Here is a 19,983-nt window from a genome sequence, read left to right on the forward strand (position 1 = left end):
AAGCGCTGCCTCTGCCTAGCTTAGCTGCATGCGTTTTTTTTGGTGTTGCTTGGAGTAGCCACGACAAGGACAAAACCAACCATGTTTCCTACTTTGTAGCTAGGCAGCTATTTCTCCTGGAGGGCCAGATCGCTACAATTTGCAAAATGATTCCTTTTAATCACACTCAAAAACTCAATCAACCAAGTATATATGTGATAGTAGTTACAAATTTTTCTTACGGTAGGATGGACCGGGGTACCACACTTTTTAGTACGAACAGAGTATTGCATCTCTCGGTATTTCTCTAATCTAGTGTTGATGTATAAATATATACTACACAAATTTAGTAAGAAATTTAGTACGTGTAGCAGTGCTCCTACAAAATAAATAAATAATACAATTAAGATGAGGTGCCTCCTCCTTAAGGCCTTAAAATCACTTTTATTTAAGGGTATGAATTTTGAAACTTAAATAACTCTAATTTTTAAGGTTTGCACTTTGAAACTAAATATGGTAAGGTTAATTAGATCCATATCACTACAAATGTGTTGTTTCCGGTAAATAGGTGTCAAACGGTGTGGCATGTACTACAGGGTTGTAATGGGTCCTTTCACAATCCTACTCAGGCTGTGTTCGTGAGGTGGACCTCCCTGCATGAAAAACGTGGTGGTTTATTAATGTATCATTAATTAAGTATTAGATAAGAATAACTTGAAAATGAATTAATATAATTTTTTAAAATAACTTTCGTATATTTTTTTTTAAAAAATACACCGTTTAGTAGTTTGAAAAGTGTGCACGTGGAAAACGAGAGAGGTGAGTTGAAAAAGAGAAGAAAAGAACTCAATCTCAATATATTTTTGAGTAAAGAAAATATATAGAAATTCAGTCCACTCCACTTCAAATCTAACCCTCAAATTTCGTAGAAAATAATATTAGGCCCATTATCACCCCTAACTGCAACAGTAGGTCCAATAGGTACTTCAACTTACCCTTTTTTTTAACTTGGCCGATTTACCAAACAAAATTAAAATGAGAACATGCTTGTTAAATCCTATTGTTGAGCTGAGTGTCCATGTGTTGGAAGAGAAGTACAATATGGCATATGTAGACGTGCTAGTACATCGACTTGACAAAGGTTATGGGTGATTTTTTTTTAGTAAAAGAAAGGTGATTATTTTTTTCCCTAAAACATGAAGTGTGAATATGTGGAAACTTTAGCATGAATATACTTGCTTGAGTATGTGATTAATATGAGCCACATACAAGAATTGGTGGATTGAGTCCCAGGTTGATTATGACTTATTTCTAACTTTCACAAAATAAAATTTCCTAAAAATATAGCTATGTTGTGATGATTGTTCGATCTATGCGTGGCCTTTTAGGTTGAACCAATATATATCTTCCTTTCAAGAGATGTAAGTGGTATGCAATATTTCTATCTATCTAAGAATGTATGCAATATTTTTGTACACTTAAGATTTTAGATTTTAGAACAATACAGTGCATTTACATCCATGCAAAACACATACCCCTCCATAAAAAAAAACCAATCCTAATCTGGACAAACATGTTGGGATGAATGTGTTTTTTTTAACAGAGTAGTATACTAGCATGACATGAATTGTACGCATTTATTGCTATACAACAGTTACAGCTGACAGGTAGACCTCACACATCATAAACCCACATGCCAGCTGCTGTTAGCTTGTTACTGCTATGCACTGTGCAGTAATGGAAAAGGATATGGATCCATACTACAGTAGGATACTACACAATACTGCTATATAGGTGGTGTTTAGATTTAGGGGTGTAAAGTTTTGGCATGTCACATTGGGTATTATATAGGGTGTTTGGTAAGGGTGGGCAGAAAAGGACCGAACCGAAAAGACCGAGACCGAGAAATTCGGTCATCAAGTCGATCCTAGGCAGTGAAAGACCGAATTTTGTTCGGTGAATTTAGTTAGTCTCCTCGGTTAACCGAATAGATCGAAAAGATCGATTTATCAAAAAAGTGTAAATGCAACTTACAATCCACTATATTAAATAGGATTAAACTATAATTTTTACATCCCTACTTCTTCTAGGCATGCAACCTAATAACAGTCTTAACTCATAAGTGCTTATAATTTTTTTTTGTGATTTTTGTGTTAAAAATTTTCATTATTTCTTTGCATGTATGAAAATATTGTTGAATTTCGGTCAGGACCGAGACCGAGACCGAGACCGAATTTTTCGGTCCTGACATTTTTGCGTTGAAATTCGGTCTTCACTTTTCAAAGACCGAAGACCGAGACCGAAATTTTCAGTCAGACCGAATGCCCACCCCTAGTGTTCGGGCACTAATAAAAAACTAATTAAAGTATCTATGAGCAAACCACAAGACGAATTTATTAAGCCTAATTAATTTGTCATTAGCACATGTTTACCGTAGCACCACATTGGAGCATTTAGGCTTAAAATATTCGTCTCGCAAAGTAGTCGCAATCTGTACAATTAGTTATTTTTTTAGACTATATTTAATATTTTATGCAGGTGTTTAAACATTCGATGTCACATGGCTTAAAATTTTAGGATGAGATACAAGATACACATATGGCCCCAGCTCAGGTGCCCATTGGGACAAGCCCTGGCCTAGGACAGTTGACCTGTCTTAAGAGTGTCGTACTCGTGCGTTGCCATATGTGCAGTTGACTTGCGCCGAAACGTGCGCATGGCCTACCATGCATTCAAGTCGGTCAAGTTGTAGCCTGTAGGCCTCCGTCAAGTTGTAGCCTGTAGGCCTTCGCCGAATCGCATATATATATATAGTTTCTGCTGCTCAAGTCAAACGGACATGCTCCTTCACGTCGCTTTTCCTGTACACCATGCTAGCAGTCCATCCAGCTCGAAGCGATCTCCGAATCTCCTGGTCCGATGTATCTGACTGTGCCCAACTAGTAGCAGTACACACCATGGTAGTAGTACAACACAATAACACATGGACGGACAGGCTACTTGGGCACAGCAGCACAGGCTTCAACTTGGTCACAACATCTCTTCTCGATTGGCACGTGTGTGAGGCCGACCACTGGCAACGATCAGGGGTCCTTGCTGGTAATTTCCCTTTGGCTACCTCTCCATGGTATTCACCGGACAGTCAAGCACAACCTGACGGCGACCGCGCGCAACGCTAGCCTAACTCGTTAAACACCTGGCCGTCGCGGGGGGCATCACGGTCGCTTCAAGGCTTCGCCAGCCGCGACGCGCTTAGCAGCGTAAAAAGCGTAGCAGCGCCTTGATCCGATCGATTAATATAGCTACCCGTCGCCGTCCGCCAAAAGGCCGGGGCGGTCTCTTTGACCACACCACGTTTTGGCGAATTCACCTCCGGTGCCGCTCCGCGCCCGCGCGCCGCGCCTCGTGTACTCGTGTTATACTCTCTCCGTACTCGTAAAGGATATCGTTTTTTAAACGGCACGATCTCCAAAACACAATTTTAACTTCTTATTTTTATAAAAATATTTATTGAAAAATAATATATTTATACTTTTATGAAATTAATTTTAAGATAAATCTATTTATATAATTTTTGTATTTTTAAACTCAACAACTTGTGATTATTCATGATTTATATTTCTAAGATTTAACTTAAATATTGTTCTAAATGATTTTCTTTACGAGTACGGAGGGAGTACGTCTCCCTTTATACGGTCGGCCGGGTCGCCGCGTCGTCAACACGGGAGCCCCGGGGCCTAACCCCACCACCGTCACGCTACCAGTCCAGTCCACCACTCTCCCCGTCGTTCGCCGCGGCGTACTCCAACCAACAGCGCGCAACCGCGCCCGCGGAGTCGGAGTCGGGACCGCACGCTGACTCGGGGTCAAGCGCGCGCGACACTGTGGAATCCACCGCTCGCTCACCCCCGCGCGCTCGCTCACACGGTTTAGGCCGTAAGAAAAAGCGTAAAGCGCGCGTGCTCGCGAGTGCGCGCGGCTGTGCGCGGCGTGAGTGAGTGGGCGCTGATGATATCGCGGGATCGGGATGTGATAATATCACCCCCATCAGAGCGCGCTTTAGCTTAGTACTAGTAGGGATTAACATGGGACAAAAAAAACAAAAAAAAGAGAGCAGAGGAGAATTGACGAGAGAGATAGAGATTCCTTGTCGAGGAGCACGCTGCACTCTGCACGCAGCACAACGGACTTGTACGAGCGGCCCGTGGTGTGTGGCGCGTTGTGCCGCTGGGATCGTGGATGGCATGATGCCGGAAGCGAATTTCGCTGGATGGATGGATGGATTCATGGATAGGTAGGGTTCATGAGAGCGATCCGTCATCCTCGCGCGGCGCGGGGTTCGTTAGTTGCGCATGATGGGTTCGTGACAATGGTATTATCGCGTGGAAAGACCGATCATCACAGGTAATTAGCTGATTTTTATTAGGTTGAGAACATGGTACTTGGTACGTGTTGCACGTGGTGCGTACAGTGCGTGCCGTCCGATTTCGTTCGCGAGAAAAGTAGGTAGCAGATATGACATATGCAGGTGTTGTGTTTTTAGATTACACGGGAGATAGATGCGCGCACGTACACCACCATCACACACGTACACGCTGATGCATGTACTCTAGTTTCCGATAAAAAATATATGTACTCTAATACATACTTCCTCCGTTTATATGTCTAGATTCATTAATATCTATATTCATACAGACAATGTTAAAAAATCTTACATTATAAAACGGAGAAAGTGCTAAACAGATAAAGGCTAGCAGAAAATCACTAATATCACTGAATTGATAGCGCAAGTGCGTATGCGAATATTTTATGGGTATAAGAATTTTATACTCTAGTGGTAGTGGATTAAGTCATGTATCCACACAAAACCACTAGCGTTTCCTTCATATCATTTTCTTTTTTACATACGACATATCATATCATTTCAAATTTGTTTAAGTCAAACTATACAAAACTAATTAATTAGCATGCATCCTTTTAAATATTTAAGGGAAAATTACAAAAACCACCCCAAATGTCACTCTGAGTTTGAGATGCCTCCCCATAAGAAAATTTGTTGCAAATCCCCACCTCCTAATTCACCTTGGTTTGATTTAGACACATTCTCTCCACACGTACGTGATTCATGAAGAATCTTGTGGCAAAATCAGCCGAGTCCCACTCGGCGGGAGCAAGAGATTATGTTGTTTGTTCTGTATAAGACGATCATTTCGTTGTGTTATCATGGTCATTTCATTGTGTTTTTCATGGTAAACTCACTATATATTCCAAACCAAGGTGCCTAAATCAAAACCAAGGTAAATTAGAAGGTGGGAATTTGCAACAAATTTTCTTACAGGGAGGGTATCTCAAACTTAGAGTGATATTTGGGGTGGTTTTGCAATTTTCCCAATATTTAATTACTACTAGATGGGTGTATAAAAATCATGTGTGTAGAACATTTGCTTTTAAAAATATTTTATGAAATTATAATATCATTAGGTTTTTAAAATGTTTTACAACAGAAATGTATTTTGAAGAACTTGTCAATGTTTAAAACAGTATTTCTAGCTTTGACGGGAGTATAGCATGGAAACTGTATGGTTCTTTACACCGTAGCTACAGTAATTTGTGGCGTCGAAAGAATAAAGTAATGTCCTTTTCTAATTTATAATGTGAATTATGTGGAAATGGTGAAGTGTATGACTACACTCACCTGAGATTAAATCTTGGTGCACGCTAATAGTAAACGCATGTGGGTTTGTTTTAGTTAGAAATTTAATGACCTTAAAGATTTGCCGTTAGGCTATGCCTTTTTTTTGGTGCAAAATCAGGCAATTTTCAATAAAAACATGCTGCATATACTTGTTTTCTGTTCAATTGTTCAAACTCTTAAATAAACACACCACTTAGGTAAGCACTACTAGCAATCAAGCGTATACCAATATATTCTTATCGTGTAGATTAGTGGTCTTTTAAGTTATTTTTCATTTGAATGGTTGTCAGGCTTTGTCCAACAGTATAACTTTTACAGCCTTTTAAGTTAGGTTATTATTACCTGAATGAGAACATGTGTGGACATATGTTGTAATAGTAACCACACATGTAGAAGAATATCATGCTATTTATTCTATATTATTCGTGCATGAAATTTAAGTTGGCCATATGCTCCATGTTTTAGTTGTGAACTTAAGGCGATAAGTCGTTTTCTGCATAATTGCATCCGGAACTTAGCAATACTTCTTGCCAAGGAAAATGTAATATATAAAGAAGCAAGTGGATATATAACAATGAAGTTGCGCTAGTTCAAGAGAACAAAAACTAATCGCTTAGTAGTGACGTGCGTTCACTTTATCATGACACAAAGATTTGGAGTAAAAAATGAAAACCACTTCCATTCGTGTTTGTGCTGTGTCACACATCCTAATATCTACTCACTCCGTTTTATATTATAAGTAGTTTTAATATTTATCTAGTCAAACACGTTTAAGTTTAACCAAGTTTTTTCAAAAAATATAGCCATATTTTAACATAAAACAAACATATTATCAAAATATATTTACATAATATTTAATAAAAATAATTTGTAACGGCTTATAAATATATAATGGAGGGAGTATATTCATAATTAATTCATAACAAAAGAATTGCACAATCAGTTGCGGTTCGTTCAAAATAACAAAAGAATTAATTCATGGTATACTACGGAGCCATACACAGTCGATCCTCCCAGTCAGCAGTTCAGCACTCATCATTTACCCTGTTGATCTGAAGATAAAGAGCATGCGTGATGGGGCAGAGCAAAGAAAGGCCAATCCACCAGTTGACATCTCAGAACCGACCGGAACTTCCTAATCTCTCGGCAGATCAGAGAAAGACCCCTAGTCTCATCAGCTTGTAAGATGGGAAAAAAAGCTGAGATAAAAAGACGGGCACTTTAGCTGGACTTTAGAAGGACCAGAGCAAAGCTCTCCTGCCATAGAAAACTATATAGTTACGTGCTAACATCTTGCACTTGAACACGCTAACCTTTGATTAGTGCACTAGAATTGTATAAAACTCCGTTTTGTCAGGCGGGGAAACGCGGTTACTGGTATATATTGACGTGTCGTCGTTGCAGGCCGCCAAACCAGTAACGCTATCTCGGAGCGTGATCACGCACGGCGCCGCCGCAGCATGTACAATGGTATACTGATCACTGGTTAATGCACCTTTGTCAAATCTAATCCTTTTACACGCTTTGAAGTTTGAACAGTTTGTTAAACTAGGGATCAGATCGAAGTAGATGTTTCGTTAACTGCCAACTCGCTTGGCTACACATTGCTTTTGTGGAAACCCGTGAAAGCTAACTAGCCTAGATAGGACATAGGAGAGACCACAGCCGTCGACTTGCAGATTTGCAGTGGAAGACCAACGAATTAATTAACACGTGTGTTGATCTCTGCAAATAGGCGTTGATTTGAAAACTTTTGCATGAATATTGGTGTAATGGTGTTCGTTTTGCTACGACTACGAGTAGTTAGCCCAAGGTAGGCAAGCAGAACCAATTTCACTCTACTTCCTGCATATTCAGTCATTCTCCCTGTCGGTCGTATCTCTTTTACGAGCAACAGGGGAACACGTTGCATATAACCTTGCAGTAGAATTTAATTCCTGCACTGATTAAAAAGACTCAGCACTCTTACTACTCCGTATAATTAATCAATAAATCACATCAGGGCGGGAGAGCAGTCGAGGCACCAGAATGTTGCAATGGGATGTTCTTTTACTCTTCTCTTTAGACCTCACTAAATTAACCGGGGACCGAGCAAAGGGCATCTTTGTCACAGCCTCACGATGCCGTCCTGGCCGGCTGGCCGGCAAGACCGGAGAGCCCCCTCGCCTCCACGTAGAGCCCTGTAGCCTAGCCCGTAAGTAGCTTGGTCCTACACGGCTAGCTTAGCCACGGCCGGGCGATCGATTCAGCCGGTTTATTTTATCTCCGGCGTAGCTGTCACGGCGAGTGGGATCGATGCGACGCGCTGCTCCAGCCCGCGCGCCCACCTGGCTCACGCATTCGGTCCCTCTCTCTCGCCACACGCCACACGGCCCTGCCAGGACGTTCGCCGTCGCACACCACGCCACGACCCACACCCACACCCACCATCCGCGCGCGCTGTCCGCTGCTACGTCGACGTACGGCTCGTTGCTTTCTGGCGAGGCGCGCTCGCGGGGAGACTAAACTATTCCGGCGTTCAATGGCTGCCATTTCGGGCAAGCTCCCGCGGCCGATTAGTTTACGCGCGGCGTCGCTGTCGCCCGCGGCCACGGCGCGCTAGTCGCGCGGCGAGCCGGCGACAGGTGTCCCGCGCGCCGGATTGTTAAATGGGCGAGGGCGGATAAAGCCCAGCGACCGGAAAGGGAAGGGCGATCCACATATGCGCACATATAATTGCAGGGCGTTGGCTTTGGATTGCTACTACTGTTATTATTTGTTAAGCATTTGCAGATGATCGAGATCGAGATCGCCCGGTTTATATATGTTCTCTGCTTTTGTTTTCTTGCGATGGCACGTCGATTCTCAAGCGTCTTTCTGGTCGGATGGTATTCTCCCTGGCGCTTTTGCACTTTGCATTTCTACTACTAGAAGGGTCGATCTCATTAGTATTCTAGTTTTGGTTATTATTCGGCGAACTGAACGTGATCTGTACGTATGATTTGCCCGTGCTGCAAGCGAGCTGCTGCTGGTTCAGAGGAAGAAAAATATTGATGCATCATGCAGGGCTCCAAGCCGGCCCAGCGAAAAGACAGTGCTAATATGCTTGCGTCACGATGCATGAGAAACAGTTCTTTGCCTACGACCTTGAGTTGTAGGCAAAATCTTTTCTGTTCGTCCCAAAGGACATGATCAAGAACTTTGCTCATATATATGAATGTGATGGATGATAAGACATTTTGTTTGGTAGAACATGGAACAACTTCGAATTAAGGCATGTTTAGTATCCTGTTTCCACGTCAATCTCAGCTGTGATGCACATCCTAACCGTTCGGCTGCAGCGGTCTGGACTATTTTGAATGCAGCTAGTTGTTTTGTACTGGCTGAAAAGCTCCTACGACCGCTGTTGGCTGGCTGCTGTAGCACTGTAGATACTGCTCAGCAGCGTTGCAACAACCAGCTTTTCCGAACCGGTCTTACTTATAGAGCAATTTTTTTTTTTGAAACCTAAGCCAGCATTGCTGGTTTTATATTAAGAGAGGGAGAAACTGTACAGACAAGAGACAACGACCCAATTTATAAGGGAAATCAGGCCCGAAAACCATACAGCTGCACGGTTAATTATGGGGAACCGGCTAAAACCCAACGGACAGAAGAAAGCATGGGACCTAACACACAACTAACAACAACAGCGGAGCCCAAATACAGGACATCGTTGCCAAGCTAAACACAAAAGCGGCACAACAGCTCCGACATCACAGAAGAGGTATTATCGTTGCCGAGCTAGCCGCCCAAGCGACCCAGCAGCGCCGACTTCACCACTGCAGCGACACTGAAGCCACAAAAGTCGCCAAAGCGAAAGCAGCTCCGACATCCACAATGGACATCAGCCAAGCCACCAAAGAGCCACTTCCTCCACATGGCCAGCACCAACTCTTTGGAAGAGACTACAACACGTCATCGTTGCCAAGCGTCGCCGCACCCCAACAGCGAGCAGCTCCAACTTCATCCGCAGAAGCAACCGAAGAGTGTGTCGTCCATCATAGAACGAAGCAGACCCAAGAGGCTTAGGCCTCGCCGAATGCCAAGGAAAGAAAGCTTTTGAGCCGAAGGGACCATCAATAGTCATCGATGTAAGGAACTTTCCCGAAGCGATGCCCCCAAGAAGGACACGACGCGTAACGTCGTCACCGCTCGTCCGAGGCCGGAGCAAGGTTTTCACCTGGAGATTTGTGGGGCAAATGGCAGAGCGCCATGACAACGCCTTCAAGAAGGGAAACGGCGCCAACGGCGTCGTCGTCATCGAACCGGCCAAAGGCACGGCAAGGCTTTCACCGGCGTCTACACATTACCCACACAAGCCCCCCACATCGACGGCCACACGATAGTCCACGACGTCTCACAAGCATTCAACCCTCGACTCAACCTATCGTCGCCCACATTCCCCTGCTGCACCGACTAGAACCAGCCAAGGCGGCCAAGGGACCGGTCGTCGAAGCTCGGCTAGCCATCCATGCCGCCGGCCGCGCTTCCACGTGCTGCACCGGCCTCTGCCATCGCCGGCCGCACAACCACGCGCCGTCGCCAGCCTCCACGCCGCCGGCCGCGCCTCTACATGCCGCACCGGCCTCCCGCTGCCAGTCGCGTCTCCACGCTGCCGAGCCGGCCTCCACACTCCACGTGACGCACCCGACTCCACGCTGCCGAGCCGGCCTCCACGCCACGCCGCCGGCCGCATCTCCACGGGCCGCGCCGGCCTCCACACCACCGGCCTCGCCTCCACGCTCCTCCACGCGCCACCACCACCAGAGCCACGCCTCCTATGCTCCCGCTGCCGCCTGCATCCCCGCTGCCACCGCATCCCCGCTGCCACCCGCCTCCCCTCCCGCACCTAGCTCCAGATCCGGCAATGGTCGACGCGGATCCGGTGATGCCCGAGGTCGTAGACTCCGCCACCGCTGCCTTCACCACCGCGGCCCACACCCCGCCGCCTCCGCCTGCCGCCGCCTTCACCACCGTGGCCCACATCCCACCGCCAGTCTCTGCCTCCACCTACCGCCGCCAACCCCGCGCCCCTGCGCCGCCTGTCGCCACCACGACCACCTGCCGCCGTCGCCCGCGCGCCCTGCACGCCTCCGGCCTCGACGACAGCGCCGCTCCGGCCGGCCTCCACCCTCAGATTCGCCCGCGCCGGATCTAGGGTGGCCGCCGCCACGAGCCCCGCCGCCACCATCCTAGCAAGCTGATGGCTTTGCCGGCCGTTTGCTCAGGCGGCGGCGAGGCAGAGGGGAGGGGGGAAGAACGGCGGCGGCGGTGGCTTGGGTCGCCGCCCGAGTCGCCCGAGCGGGAGGCGACGCGGGGGCCTTAGAGCAAATTAAGCTCCAAGAGTATACATTCAGGTATTTGAAAATCAGGATTTAGAAAATACAAGAACATGATGCCACACCTCAGTGAATAATATGGAAAGTAAATACACAAATTTGTAAAATAGGATGCCACACCTCATTAAATACTATAGAAAGTAAATCCACAAGATTGTGAAAATGTTTTTTGATAGCACTATATGAAAAACATAGGAATTTCGAGACACAAAGGGCTTTTGAGTAGATGTGACACATCATATTACTACGAATTTGGACAAGAGACTATCTAGATTCGTAGTACTATGATGTATCTCATCCATCCAAAAACACTTATATTTTAGTACGGAGGGAGTAGCAATTTCTAGTTTTTTTTTCCTTGTAGGATTTCCATACTAAATAACTCCTTAGTTTTTCCTTTATTTTACTACTTAAGTCACCAAAATTTTGGTAGGTTATGTTTTGGCTTTAATATAAAACGGTATATTTGCGCCTCTTTATCCTATGTTGATGATCGAGTTAATTAATCTCTATCCCGCATGTAATATAATGGATTCTCTTTTACTACAATCTTAGAGCCAAAGCCAAAAGGAATCCATTACATTTCTGAGCATCTCTACACTCTTCTGGATGTACTCAAGAATCTACACATACATATATGCGTAAACAATTCATTGGTGGCCCAAGACATAAAAAAGAACCCTAGAGCTCTAGACAGACATATTCCGCTTTACATATAGTAGGACGGAATGCAGTGGAAAACAGCACAAAATAGGATTCCAGCTAGGGAACATGAAAGTAAATAGAAAAATTCTCTAAAAGAAAGTTGTAAATATAAAGTAATTTAGCTTAAAGAGAAGCTAGAATCGTAAAGCAGACAGATCGTATGCCCCGTCATGGGTACAGAGAAGTTTAAAAACGACGATGTGCCTATGGATGGTGGGGAATAATGCATATGTTACAGCGATTTAATAATGGAGTAAGTAGAAAATATGCAAAGGTGTTCCCGATAAGTGGAAAATTTTGAATAAGGCAATTGAAATTAGAAGGTGTGCGCTGAAGAAATATTACACCCAGCCCATCAAGCCCATATACTGCCCAGGCGCCCAGCCCAAATCACATGAGGCCCATTTACCATGCACGCGGGAGCACCGTACCAAATGTGCCCACCATGGCCGCCGTGGCATTGCAAAAACGGGAGAGAAACAACACGTCGCCCTTCTCCGTTCGCTCTCCTCTCATGGCCATCCCTAAAACACGCCATGGTCATCGACGAACCGCCTGTCCATTTCCATTGCCGCCCCTCCTCCTCCTCCTCCTCCTCCTGCACGGTAGATTAAGATCGATGCATGGTGCGATTTCTGCATCGGGAAGGGCAGATTAAGATCGATGCAACAAGCAGAACGGCTAATCCGCAGCGTTGGACGACATGCACGTACGATCGCCGGCAAGGTCCATGGACACCTCCCTCTCCATCGCCGTCGCAGCCGCCGCCGTCGTGCTGCTGCTCCTCGTGCGGGGCGCCGATGCCGAGATCAGGACGACGCTCATCGTGTCGGACGCTCGGCCTCTCATTCTGTTCGAGCAGTTTGGCTTCGAGCGTGGCGGGAAGGCGACCATCTCCATACGCCGCTCGTTTTGGAATCTCCGGCGGGGGTCACGGCGCACCGCGGTTGACCCCAGCCTCATGGGGTTCGTCCTCATCTCCGGAACCCAGTTCCCGAAGATCAACAACGCGTCCGCGTACGCGGCCGCCGACCCGGGGGACAACGGCGACGACGGCGGGGGCAGTTACTGCGTGCTGACGAGCGAGTACGCCCTCCCGGTGCTCCGGCTCGGCGACGTCCCGCCCGGCGGCGTCACCACCACCGTGAGCATCGACGACCCAGACCAGTACGCCGTCGTGTTCAGCAACTGCCAGGACGGCGTGGAGGTCACCGTCGACGTGTACACCGAGATGTACAACGTGCGGGACGGCATCTCCGACGGGCCCAGGGACTACCTACCCGTGGGCCTGCGGCCGCTGCCGACCATCTACACGGTCGTGTCGGAGGTGTACTTCGCGTTCCTGGCGCTGTGGGCGTGCGTGTGCGTGCGGCACCGCGCGACGGTGGAGCGGATCCACGCCGTCATGGGCGCGCTGCTGCTGTTCAAGGCGCTCAAGATGGCGTGCGCGGCGGAGGACTCGTGGTACGTGGAGCGCACCGGCACGCCGCACGGCTGGGACGTGGCGTTCTACGTCTTCGGCTTCTTCAAGGGCGTCCTGCTCTTCACCGTCATCATCCTCATCGGCACCGGCTGGTCCATCCTCAAGCCCTACCTCCAGGTGATCACCATTGATCTTAATTACTCTCTCTCGCCATTAACGAACCTAGAATTCCAGGCTATAGAATTTTCCATTTTTACAGAATTATTGCGAATTACTCGTTCCAGGAGAGGGAGAAGAACATGCTTATGATCGTGATCCCGCTGCAAGTGGTCGAGAACCTGTTGCTGGTGGTGATCGGGGAGACGGGGCCGACGGGGCAGGACTGGGTCGTGTGGAACCAGGTGTTCCTGCTGGTGGACGTCATCTGCTGCTGCGCCGTGTTCTTCCCGATCATCTGGTCGATCCGCAGCATGCGCGAGGCATCCAAGACCGATGGCAAGGCGGCGCTCAACCTCCAGAAGCTCACGCTGTTCAAGCGCTTCTACCTCGTCGTCGTCGGCTACCTCTACTTCACCCGGATCATCGCGTCGGCGTTCCTCGCCTTGCTCAGCTACAAGTACCAGTGGGGCGTCAACGTGGCCATCGAGGCCGCCAGCCTCGCCTTCTACCTGTTCGTTTTCTACAACTTCCAGCCGGTGGCGAAGAACCCGTACTTGTACATTGGCGACACGGTGGAGGACGCGGCGGTCGAGCGTGAGATGGACGACGAAGGTCGATTTTGAGCGCCCTCGTGGATCGTCCATATGATTTTTCCCCCCAAGTTTTATGCGTTTCATTAGTTGGCTAGCTGCGTTAATTGTGTACGACTATATGTTTCGTGCTCGATCGGAGCGTCAGGCTCGCGGATTGGCGTGTGCCTGAAACGGTGATGATGTGACGACTGGTGTGTCTCTCCCTTTTGTACAAGAAGGCATGCTCAACGGATCGGGAAATTAGCAACAAAATTGCATAATAGAGTGTACAGCAATGGACATTATGGACTGTTGTTTTATATCATGATCTATTATTGATTCCTCGGCTATATATGTATAATTCATGCACCACAAAATATATATTGACCCAAAAAAAAACTGAACTCTATTATATTCTAGTAACGTAGAAACTGGTCTCGCTCACTACCACATGACGGGCGGATTGCATATTCACGCACGTTAACTGGCACCCCCAGGCTGCGTCCTCCCCTTGTTTGGGTATGACGCAGCGATGTCCGTACTGGACGCATGGCACGGAGTCCTCAGCGCGGCGACGGGGTCGTCCCCGACCCGCCTCGACATGCACGACACAAGCGTCCCCAGGTGGACGTGGCGGGGGTCGTAGCTGTGGTAGCCACTGTGGATGACGGTCGGGATCTTCACCGCGACGTCGAACGCCTCCGCCCCGCGCCGCGCGTCCGCCGCGAGCGCGTCCAGCGCGGAGCCCGGCAAGCGCACGCCGGCGCCCCACGCGACGACGTGCTGCTCCTTCGTCTCCCGCGCCCCGACGCAGAGCTGCTCCACGGACCCGATGGCGAGCTGGACGCCGCGGTAGGTGACCTCCACGGTTGTACCAGGCCAGATGCAGTTTGGGTAGTTGGTCACCTGGTTCTGCGAGGAGAGGCGGACTGTGAGGTTGAACACCGGGTCCAGCGTCGGGTGGTCGAGATCGAGGCCGGAGACGGCGTCGATCGAGGCGGAGTAAACCAGATCCCTGGTGGACACAGCTATGAGGTAAAACAACCCGCCGACAGCGAGGCCAACGAACAGGAGTACGATGGCAGTGCTCACGACACGGCACCAGTTTACACCATGGCAACCGCACCGCCGGCGATGACGGGGAGACCAATGGTCTGCCGGCGACGCTTCCATCTGAATCGTCGTCGCAGCTGGCATGCTTAATTCGTTTTCCGCGCGCCCTGGAAGATCGATACGACTTGGTCAGTTTTATGCGGAGTTTCGTGAACGTTTGATCACTCGGGAACGGGCGACGTCGTACGATTTCTATACGGTCCAGAATTCCTGATCTCCTGATTCCTATACACCCGAAGACCCGCAGTCCAAGGATTTCGAGGATCAAGCTCAAGATCTCGAGCAAGGCAAGCCACCTTTGAACATCTTGAGCCTATATTTGAACTTAATTATGTTGCTTGAAAAATATTATGCATTAATAGGATCGCACTTAATCTGTTTGTCCCGTCTGCAAGGCAGAATGGCAGCCTACCTAATTTGTTGCATTTGATCCTTCCTTCGTTAATTGTTATACCATGTTCCCTTGTAACCACCCAGTTGCGCCTCGGAAATCGTGCACTCTGCACGAGTATCGACGGTCGCCTTCAAACTTAAAATATGATAAACATCTTGGGTAAAACTTGGGTTTTACAAAAGACTTGGAAAACCCGACACCTGGGTCGGTGCTTGCGAACTAAATGAATTTTCCAAAACCGCGGACCGGGGAACGTACCGGGTGTACGGTTTCCCGCTCTTGCACCTAAGGACCGTTTCCTTGGAATTTCATCCGAACATAAGACAAGTACGACCACATGGGTGGAATGGGACACCCCTGGCTGAGTAACTAGCTTATCAGGGGAGCCTTGATGCCGAGAGACATGTGGATTCGCCGGGGTAGTGTCGGGGAGGACCCCTGGGCTTCCTGGCACAGTATGGTATGGGACCTAACCTGTTGTTGGTCTGGGACCCCTCTCGTCGGCATATGGTAAACCTGTGTCGGCTTTGGAAATGCCTTGTCATGAAAGCTTGGAGGTCTCCCGACGTGGCTGATCCCCACGGGCTGGGTGATCCGGGTTAGTAATGTCGTGTGGGTAAAGTGTACCCCCTCTGCAGAGGTTAACAAACTGTTCGAACAGCCGTGCCCACGGTCATGGGCGGATGTGAGGTGATTCCTAGCATAGTTTTGTTTGACTACTGCTTGTGAAATTGCTGTTGTGGAAAGGGGATCGATGTTTGGAAAATCTGCAGCTGATGGGATCAGCTAGGCCCGGGAGGCCGTTTGAAAGTTGTTGGCCCGGGTGGCCGTTTGAAAATTGTTGGCCGGGTGCCAATCTTGATCAATTCAAAAGACTGATACATTGCACATACTCCGACCGGACGAGACGCACTGTCTCATCCGTGTCGTTTGAGAAGCACTCACTTAGTTGTTTTCAGAAAAGAGATCAAATAAAATCAATTGCAAAAACAACAGCCTTTCCTTGAAGCTTGCATTAAACACTTATTTCCTATGGCTTGCTGAGTACTCCCGTACTCACCCTTGCTCTATATAAATAATCCCCCCCAGTTGCTGAAGAAGATGAAGCGGATCCCGCTACGATGAGTTTTAGGGTTTCGGCCTAGTTCCCAAGTCGCGCCTGTGTTGTTTGGTCCGAGTCTTGGCTTCCGCTTCCCTTTTGAAATGCAGTTGTGAGCTCGGGATCTGTCCGCAGCCCAACATGACTGTACCTCTACTCTATAATAAAGAGACCTCTGTTGCTGTGATATTCTGTCTTCCTGTGATACCAGCACTGTTTCCTAGGACTGGTATAGATTAACAGGTTAATTTGGAGCGTCACGGGCTAGTTCCGGTCGGGACTAGTTAGGGGCGTGACAAGAGATGGTATCAGAGCACAGGCTTGCCCCTAGGGCGAAACCCGACGTTTAGGACGACCCTAAGGGTACTAAGTTCAAAACTACTTGCGAAAAGCTAAGGCTTTTTTTGGTTTCCTTATTTTCAATAGTTTGTTTCTAAAATGGTTACTGATCTTTTCTCCCTCTTTCAAAATTGTAGATGGCAGTGAACGCCAGCTTCAGTTCCCACGGTTTTGGTGAGGGTCACCATGTCGCTCAGCTTCGAGACCTCGCCCGCTTCCTTGGCTTCTCGTGTCCCGAGTACACGGGGTACTCCGTGGACCGTGTTCCCCCTCGCTGTGAGCTCTCTGTGTACCTTTACCCTCGTGGAGGTATACACGGAGCTGGCCTTCGCCCACACCACTTCACTGTGGCCAGGCCCACTCTCCAGATCGCGTGCCAGGACCTCTCCTGGACTGCGCTTCGTCGCTTGGCCTACGACTACAGCCACCGTCTCGGGGGCTCTGCCTTCCGGCAGCTTCCACGCCTTCCTTCTGGCCACGCAAACGCCAGGTACCCTTGTCCTTACAGTGAGTTTCAGCCAGTGCTGACTCGCATGGTTGAGCTTTCGGAGGCTCAGGCCACTCAGCACGACCTACTCCTTGAGGCTTACCGCTCCCTTGCCCGCCGCTACGCCGCTCTGGAGGCCCGTCTGGCCGAGGAGGGTGTCACCTCAGTTGACACTGTCTCTTGGGACTCAGGTCGCCTCTACCACGCCAGCCACCTGTCCTCCCACAGCTCCCGCGGCTCTGCTCGCACTCCCAGTGGCCTGCGCTCCCCCAGCTCGCGTGCGCCGTACTCACCAGTGTACTCCCCCTACCCTCACCCAGTTAGCCCCTCCTACACCCCTGGACACACCCCAGTTGCTTCCTCCCACCGTGGCCCACGCTTTATCCGCACTGCGCGGAAGCGTGTTGTTGGTTCTTCCACCGTGTTCCGTTTCGACTACCCAGCTCCCACACCGCCAGCGGCCCGTGCTGCTGTCGGCCCTCGACAGGTTCCGCCGGTCCCTTCGCGTCAGCCGATCGACGTTTCTTCGACTGAGGAGCCGACTACAGGAGGCAGCCAGGCAGACGAGGAGTAGAGGAGGCAGTCTTCAGCAGCCGTCCGTGTGTTAGGCCCTTTTGTTCCGCCGCCAACTCTTTTGGAGTCGTGGCGAGGTAGTGCGTGCGTGTGTTTGATGTGGGTGTTGTTTGGTAGTCCGGTTCTCCTAGGTGGTGTGCGCACAGTCAAGCTCGGCGTAGCTCTGTGACTTGTCCACACCCGTTGTATTAGGTGTTTTTATGATTTGAAAAATCCAGTTTATGCCTAGTGTGTGCTATCTGAGTTGCTATTTACTTTGCTCCTTGCCCTCCTAAGTGCTTATCTGATTCTTACCTCGCCCTCATCTGGGAGTTTAGATGGCTAGCCGCCCCCGCCGTGCTGCTCGTGCACCAGCCCGCTTTGGTTTTGAGGAAGGTAGAGTTGAGCCAGAAGCAAATCATGAGTCAGCTAATGAGCAGTCTCACCACAGCAACCGTTCGCACCGTACTACTTCCCGCAACGCAGAAGTTGAGCAACCCCGCCGCAGCAACCGCTCGCATCACACAGCTTCCCGTAATGCAGAGATGGAACAGTCTCACCGCTCTCACCGCACTGCCAGTCACAATTCTGGAGAAGAACGCCTCCCTTCCCCACCTCATGTGGAAAACAACATGCAACACTTAATGGCAGTTCAGACACAAATCTTGCAAGGATTAGCCGCAGCCGTAGCCGGTTATCAGCACAATGCGCATGGAAATGGCCACCCTCACATGGGCAACAATAGATCCAATCTAACAGACTTTCTGAGGTCTCGTCCGCCAGAGTTCTCTCAGACCGTCGAGCCCGTCGAGGCTGACGATTGGCTGAAAGATGTTGATAGAAAACTCAACTTAGTGCAGTGTACTCCTGTTGAGAAGACGCTCTACGCCTCTCACCAGCTAAAAGGACCTGCTGCAGATTGGTGGGAGAATTACTGCAATGCACACCCTGAACCCACTAACATTGCTTGGGATGAGTTTGCTACGGCTTTCCGTGCAGCTCATGTGCCTGAAAGCACCATTGATATGAAGAAAGAGGAATTCAACAGACTTAAGCAAGGCAACAACAGTGTCAATGAGTACCTAAGTATGTTCAACAAGTTGGCTCGGTACGCCCCTGAGGAAGTGGACACAGACAAGAAGAAGATCAGGAAGTTCTTGAAGGGAATCGCAGTAGGAATGAGACTCCAGTTGCTTGCTCATGACTTCCCCACTTTTCAACATATGATCAACAAGGCACTTCTACTTGAGGATGCCAGAAAAGAGGCTACCGAAGAATACAAGAAACGCAAGTCTAACCATCAGGGAAATTCTTCCCGAGGCGCACCTCGCCCTCGCTATGGTCAACCCATGCAATACCACCAGTCGGTCACTCAGGCTAACCGCCAGCCAGGCTACGCCCCTCGTCCTCAGATGAACCGTCCGGCACCTCAGCCACAGCAGCGTGCCCCTAGTGGCAATACTGCACCAAACAGTGTTACCTCTTTCAAGTCACCGCTAGGACCGTCAGCAGTTCAGTGTTTCCGGTGCAACCAGATGGGTCACTATGCCCGACAGTGCCCTCAGAATCCTACCAACACCAACTCAGGGCATGCTAATGGCAGCACTGCCAGAACTCCTACTCCAGCGGCAGCTCAGTCTCGTCCTAGCTCTCAGGCAAGTGGACAAGGCTCTCGTGCTTCCAACAACTTTGGTCGAGGCCGGGTGAACCACATTCAAGCTGAGACCGCTCAGGATGCTCCAGACGTTGTGATGGGTATGTTCTCTGTCAACTCCGTACCCGCAATAGTTCTGTTTGATTCAGAAGCTTCCCATTCTTTCATATCACAAGCTTTTGTGAAAAGAAATGGTTGGAAAACCCAAAATTTACGTGTACCAATGATAGTACATTCCCCTGGGAGGAATATAAGGGCAACTCAAATATGCCCGGAAGTTAACCTTAGAATTGAGGAAGTTGACTTCCTAGCCAAACCGATAGTCCTAGACTCGCAAAGCTTGGACATCATCCTAGGGATGGATTGGTTGGCTAAGCACAAAGGGCAGATAGATTGTGCCGAAAAGTCCATCACCTTGCAAGGACCTGGAGGAAAGCAAGTCCGCTTTACCT

The 19,983-nt window shown here is 48.8% G+C and overlaps 2 protein-coding genes across 2 annotated transcripts; one reads left to right on the forward strand and one right to left on the reverse strand.

The window, feature by feature from the left end:
* Nucleotides 1-10,544: 10,544 nt before the first annotated feature.
* LOC136355276 (uncharacterized) lies at nt 10,545-10,886 on the reverse strand. Its single transcript, XM_066307662.1, has one exon. The coding sequence runs from the start codon at nt 10,884-10,886 to the stop codon at nt 10,545-10,547; it is 342 nt and encodes a 113-aa protein (XP_066163759.1).
* Nucleotides 10,887-12,220: 1,334 nt separating this feature from the next.
* Nucleotides 12,221-14,232, forward strand: LOC4330002 (protein CANDIDATE G-PROTEIN COUPLED RECEPTOR 7). The gene is made up of 2 exons (XM_015768686.3): nt 12,221-13,339; nt 13,447-14,232. Exons 1-2 carry the CDS (start codon nt 12,443-12,445, stop codon nt 13,942-13,944), a joined length of 1,395 nt encoding a protein of 464 aa, XP_015624172.1. The 5' UTR covers nt 12,221-12,442; the 3' UTR covers nt 13,945-14,232.
* The last annotated feature ends 5,751 nt before the right edge of the window (nt 14,233-19,983 follow it).

Source organism: Oryza sativa, chromosome 2 (assembly GCF_034140825.1).
Source record: "Oryza sativa Japonica Group chromosome 2, ASM3414082v1".
Lineage (NCBI taxonomy): Eukaryota > Viridiplantae > Streptophyta > Magnoliopsida > Poales > Poaceae > Oryza > Oryza sativa.